The sequence below is a fragment of the Monodon monoceros genome, unplaced genomic scaffold (assembly GCF_005190385.1).
Source record: "Monodon monoceros isolate NGI ecotype Baffin Bay Population unplaced genomic scaffold, NGI_Narwhal_1 Super_Scaffold_3, whole genome shotgun sequence".
NCBI lineage: Eukaryota > Metazoa > Chordata > Mammalia > Artiodactyla > Monodontidae > Monodon > Monodon monoceros.
In genome coordinates, this window is record NW_021703780.1 from 39732264 (window position 1) to 39738136 (window position 5873).

Below are 5873 nucleotides of genomic sequence, written 5' to 3' on the forward strand. Positions count from 1 at the left end.
ATGGGGCAGTCAGGGACACAGAAGCCACCTGTCCCACCCTTTTCAGGACAGAGCCCTCTGCCCCAGCCCAGCAGAATTAAGTCTGCAAGCCATCCTCCAACTCTGGAATCCACAGGAATCATGGAATCATGGCAGGCAGCCCTTGGGATTCAGGTTCTCCGTCTGAATATCTTTTGCAAAGTCTCTCCCCTTGCTTCCCTATGACAGCTAAATGACAAGAGGCCAGAAGGCCTCTGGGAAGGGTGTCACGGGGGCAGAAAGACACTCTTAGGCAGCTCTGTCCTCATGCCAGCTCGGCCACTGACTAGCTCTAAGGTCTCGGGCAAGACACTGAATGCTTGAGCCTCAGTCTCCCTCATCTGTAAATGGTGACAAGACTTACCTTGTAGAGTGTCACGAAAACTAAATGAAAAATGTACAAGTGTCTAGCACTGGGCTGTGATCATTGCCCACCCCCTCAGATGATGCAGAAGAGGGGAAAGGATCCCCCTTCCCCCTAGAGGGAACCTACAGCCTCTACCTGCAAACCAGACTCCCTTCAGGCTGCCTCCTAGGGAGAAGGAGTTATGTCCAGATCTCGGAACCCCAGAGATCCCTGCCCACTGGTGCCGCTGAAATTTTAATAAGCCCGAGACAGAATAAAAAACTGCTACATAATGCATAGAAGCTGGGCAGCAAAGGCACGTCAGCTATGGTTTCCCAAGGCGGCTGCCTAGGGGCTCTTCGTGGTCCAGTAACCCAACACCCCTTCTCTGACCCCCCCACTGACCACAAGCTAACAGGCGGCAGGGGTGGGCCTAGGGAACGAGACTAAGAGGATGAGCTCCCCACACACAAACTGTGGGCTCTGAAAGAGGCAGCTGAATTCCACCACCCGTCAGACTCCTCACGGGTCCTGAGGGTCAGTATAGGCCTCTCCACCTACAGATGGGGGGCGGCACCCGGGGCCCGGTGGACACAAGCTGCCTGATGTGTAAAGAGCAAGGATCGACCTCAACTGCTTTCCTCTCCTCTGCCCCACGAAAGGGAAGTAATGGGGCTTCACCAACAGCTGCCCCTTACATGGGGAGAGATGCCCCTCTGTGAGAGAAACCTAAGATCTCCGCCATGTAACAGGTGGTCCCCACAGCCTGACTGGCCAAGCTCCCCGGGGTGCCCACAGTGCCAGGCTGGCCTTTTAATCCCACGGGACCTTTGTGAGGGGGCAGAACCAAGGCTCTCAGTCACTCTGCCACCAACTCCCCAACATTTTAAGCTTCTTGGGCTTCCACTACCTTTTACAGAGCTGGGGCAAAGCCCAATCCAGGGCCACTCAAGGAGGCCCGTGAACAGTTGCTGGCCCAGAAACTGTTACTGGCCTGGGATGAGGAACTACAGAAATGTACAGTAAGTATTTAGAAACCTTCATAGTAAATTTCACAGTAAATTAACAAAAGACTATCATGTGCAGTGAATATAATAACAAAAAACGCTGGGCTTCCGTATGTAAATGTTCACGTTTCTACAATTCATCTTTACTGTTTCATAATGCACTGGTCCACGATGAACTGGAAATAAAGGGTGGGTGGTTTACCACAGTGTATAAGCACTGACTGGCCTGCGTGACTACAGGGTCACTTCTGGCTTGGACTTTCGGGCTCGGGCTCAGGGCTCCCTTGGGCTGCACTTCTCTCCCAGACTCTCAGGCACCAGGGATGCATGTGTGGGGTGCACGGATGTGTGGGGAGAACACACGTGTACAGGAATGACGCTGCGCCCTGCCAGTCCTGCTTTCACCTGCCAAGACGCCTGGCACCTCCCTAGCCCAAAGAGGTAAACCGAGGCAAAGGTTTGGACACCCACCTGACTCCCTACCAGCGCCGTCCCGGGACTCACCGGAGGCTGCTTGCGCGGCCTGCCCCGCCCTCGCTTCTCAGTGCCGTCCTTTTCCTGCTTGGAGGCCAAGGGCTGGCTGGACTTCGAGCTCGACTCGCTCATCTTCCCTTGTCGGCAGAGCAGGTGGAGGAGCGACGGCTGGGATGCTGGGAGGCGGGAACAGTTGTTTTAAACAAAACCTCTTGCTTTAGCCGCCTCCTACCCCCTCACCACTCCCACCCTCCAAATGCCCGGCAGGAAACTGCCTGCTCCCAGGGGTCCCCGCGATTCCCACCTGGGCCGATGGGGGCATCTGCTCAGCCCGGCTTGCAGCCACAGGGCGGGGCTGGGCCGTTGGGCCTAATCAACTCCTTATCTCCTCTTCAGAACGGCTCTTTGTCGTCCTGCCAGCCCCACAGGGCCCGGGGCCCAAGAGCCCAGCCAGCCCAGTCCTGCCTGTGGGTAAGGCCGCCCTGGCAACGGTGTGGGTGAGATGGGGGTCCTCACACTGCCAAGGCCCCCTCCCTCCACCAAACTGCCCCTTCCCTTCAAGAGAAAACCAAGCCTGGGTAGCTCGCAGGGAACAAGGGAGGAAAGGTAAGCAGAGAATGAGCCCTGGGCATCTGGCAGCCATAGACATCAATCCCTGGCCCACCTGCCAGAGCCCCACCAGTTCTTTCCGCTGCTGTCTCCCTGGGTAAAAGCCTTGGGGGTTCAAAGATGGGGACGATTTGGGAAGAAGGGTGAAGGGGGTTAAAACCGCAGTGGGTGAGGTGGGAGGAGGAAAAGAAACCCAAAGCTGAAAGGTGAGTCTCCTCTTCCCCCTTGCCTGCCCCCACCCACCTGGAGTCAGATGAGATCTTTCTCTTTGATGCCTCCTTACATGAGGGGCAGGGACTTGTCCAACTGAGAGGGCCCCACGTAACAGATGCTAGCTGACTCCCTGAAGCCCTAACAGGGCTGATCCTAAAAGCTCCTTGGTCCTTTTCTAGCATCTCCCCTCTCCTTAGAGGCCTGTTTGGGCTTCATCAGCCCTACTAATATAGAATTTACCTGAAACGCCCCTCTACAAGGAGTATTTGGGAGTCTGTTCCAGAGGCTGAGAAAGGACAGTGAGGGCCCTCGCACCCCCATCTCTGTCCTCCCCGTTATTATCCCCAAGTTACAGATAGAGACGTGTCCTGGGAGGCCTATGGTTCCACACCTCCCTGATAACCAATCCCTGGCTGCCCTTGGCAAAGGGTGGGCCCAAGTGGCTCCACTTCTGAAAGCCCCTCAATTTATAAAATGTGGATAATGATAAAGCACCTGCCTCACCTACCTCTCCAGACTGCGGCAAGGATGAAACCAAGCAAAAGTTAAAAACGCTTAAACAACAGAAAGCTTCATTCCAGATCAAAATGAGAACTAGAACGTTTGAAAATGACTTTCTTTCCCCTTTTCAGATTCAGACAATTTCCAATTTTAACCCAATGAGAGGAAAGACTGTTCTTGCAAACTTGTGATTATTAGAGGGCCTGAGGCCCCCGATCCTCAAGTACTGAAATGCTCCAGACGGCGAGACTTTGGTAATTATTCCATTTTATGATATTTCAGACTTGAAGACCCTTTTAAACAAGGTGGTTGGTGATTTATCCTGCTCCATCATTAGTGGCTTGGCCTGCTCTGTAATTGCAGACAGTGATTAGAATCTTATATTACACCACAGGTCCCCCTTCAAAACTAAACATCACAATTAATCAGCTAAATGAGTGCTGACCTCACATGAGGTTTGCTGGAGGCCCCCTCGGAGAGGTGGTTCCAGTTGGGCAAAGCCAGCCCCTAATCCCATAAAGCCTGGGCCAGCCTGCCTGGGGATCCTGGTGGGTGTCCCTGGTGTTTCCCCCCACCTCTTGCTGCTGGGGACCCTTTAATCCGCTCACCCCAACCCCAGATCCAGGACTCCAGAGAAGGCAAGGCCTGAGGCCCTCTCTGGTGAGACTAATAGATGCTTGTCTCTTCCACCTGTTCCTGAACATCAGAGAGGCCTGGCTTGGCGAAGCCACGTTTAGGGTCCAACTTCAATCCTTCAGTTGGTAATAAGCCCTTTCAGGCCTCAAGCCTGTCTCCTCCACACACTGTGCACGCAGTGTGAGCTCCACAAATGCTGAGGCAATCTGCAGGAATGACTCGAGGAAATCATCCTGGAACCACCTTGTTTTCCCCAAAATAGTAGCCCAGAGAGGGCTGATGAGTTGCCCAAGGTCACAGAGCAAGTTGGCGAGTAGGATGGAGTGGGTTGCTGGCGACCCTTCTAGCCCGCCACTTTCCTTACCCGTCTGGGGGCTGGTAAAGTCCCTGTCGTCCCTGCTGCAGACCCGGGGCCCAGGGTGACTCTGCAAGTGTCTGCGCCCGGCGGTTGCAGGTCGGCCGGCGGGACTGGGGGCTAGAGCGCGGGGGGAGGGGCGCAGGCCGCTTTCGCAGGCGCGGGAAACCGGTGCACCCCGACCGCATGCACCGCCACGAGGGTGCACCCGGCCCCACTTCCTGCCAGAGGGGGCACCCAAGCCCGCCTTGGGGCAGGAAACCTGGCGCGCGCGGGGGAGAGGAAGAAAGGCCACCTCCCTCCGCGCCCTCCCCGCAAAATAAAGCCCCAGAAAAAAAAATTGAAACGGGGAGTCAAAGGAACTAGTTCCAACAGAGCCCAGCAAAGCAGAGAAACCAGTTTGTGGGGGCGGAAGGCAAGCCGGGCCCTGGGGGCTGAAGAGGCGCGGGCCGGGCCAGAGGTGGGGTCGGGGTGAAGCCCCAAAGCCAGGCCGGCGATTCGGCCTCATCTGCGGAGGGGCGCCAGGAGAAAGGCCGAGCTGGAGTAAGGCCGAATTGCGGGGTTCCTGCCCATCCCCCTCACTTCTAGAACTTCCCCAGGCTGCAGGGGCCACCCGGCCCCCCACTCTCCCCTGTCGCCGCAGCCCGTTCCTCTCCCCGCCCCCCACAACCCAGGCCCGGGCTCGGGCTCGGGCGGGAGCGGCGGCCGCGCGAGGTGCACCGGGCTCCGCCGGGTGCACAACTCGCGCTCGCCGCAGCAGCGCGCCCCCTCCCCCACCGCGCGCTTTTCCCGGGTCTCCGCCCCCCGCAGGGCACCCGCAGCGCGGGGGAAGGGGTGCCGGTGCCCTCCCCGCGCCGCCGGGCCCCGCCGCCCGCCCCCGCGCCGCGCGGCCCTCCCCCGCCGGCGGCTCGCGCAGCCCCGGCCTGGGAATAAAGCCGGAGGCGCGCGCTGCAGCCCCGGGCTGCTTGCAGGAGGGGCGGCGTGCAGCGGGGGCGCGGGCGCCCCCCTCCGCCGCCGCCGCCGCGGGCCCCGGGGACGACTCACCGCGAGCTCGGCCGCCGGCCTGCGGTGCGCGCTCCGGGCTGCCGGGAGCGACGGTGCTGGGCGCTGAGGACCGGCCTGGCTCCGCCGCCGCCGCCGCTGGTAGCAAATGCGGATCTGAAACCGGGAGAGAGAGCAGAGGCGCTCAGAGACCGCCGCCGCCGCGTGCTCGCCGCCCAGGCCCCCGCGGGGTATTTATATGTCACATCCAGGCGGGGGGAGAAAAATATTCCCCCTCCCCCGAAGGATGGCGAGGGGCAGGAAGCTAGGCACGGCCCGTGCGCGGCCTCAATAAATAAATAATTTAATTAAATGATAGATATAAAAAAAAAGGAGCCACCGGAGGGGCCGCGAACTCACGCCTTCTTGGAGCCGCGCCAGGGCCAGAAATAGCCCGGGCTCGGAGTCCCAATTAGAGAAGCGCAGCCCCGGCTCAGGGGAGCTTAAAAAGAGCGACCCAGGGGCAGGGGGGACGGGCCCGCCCGCGCCAGCCGTGTCACTGAGGGGGCGGGGCCATGCAAATGAGCCCGGGGATTTAAAAGGGCGGCCGCCCGCCAGCCGCTGCCGCCGCGCGGGTGGGTGTTGAGTGTGGGGAGGGGCGAGCGGTGTCGGGCTTCTGGGGGCGGGCGCGCGCGGGAGGCCTGGGCTGGGAACCCGAGGCCACGGCCCACTT

The 5873-nt window shown here is 59.3% G+C and overlaps 1 protein-coding gene across 1 annotated transcript; it reads right to left on the reverse strand.

Moving 5' to 3' along the window:
- Positions 1-1154: 1154 nt before the first annotated feature.
- Positions 1155-5591, reverse strand: HMGA1 (high mobility group AT-hook 1). The gene is made up of 4 exons (XM_029243395.1): positions 5561-5591; positions 5204-5317; positions 4169-4279; positions 1155-2021 (listed from the first exon to the last, which is right to left on the reverse strand). The coding sequence occupies exon 4, from the start codon at positions 1975-1977 to the stop codon at positions 1645-1647; it is 333 nt and encodes a 110-aa protein (XP_029099228.1). The 5' UTR covers positions 1978-2021; positions 4169-4279; positions 5204-5317; positions 5561-5591; the 3' UTR covers positions 1155-1644.
- Positions 5592-5873: the final 282 nt, after the last annotated feature.

Excerpts from the sequence above, each read along its gene's own strand:
- HMGA1 (XM_029243395.1), bottom strand. The coding sequence starts at position 1,977 with ATGAGCGAGTCGAGCTCGAAGTCCAGCCAGCCCTTGGCCTCCAAGCAG.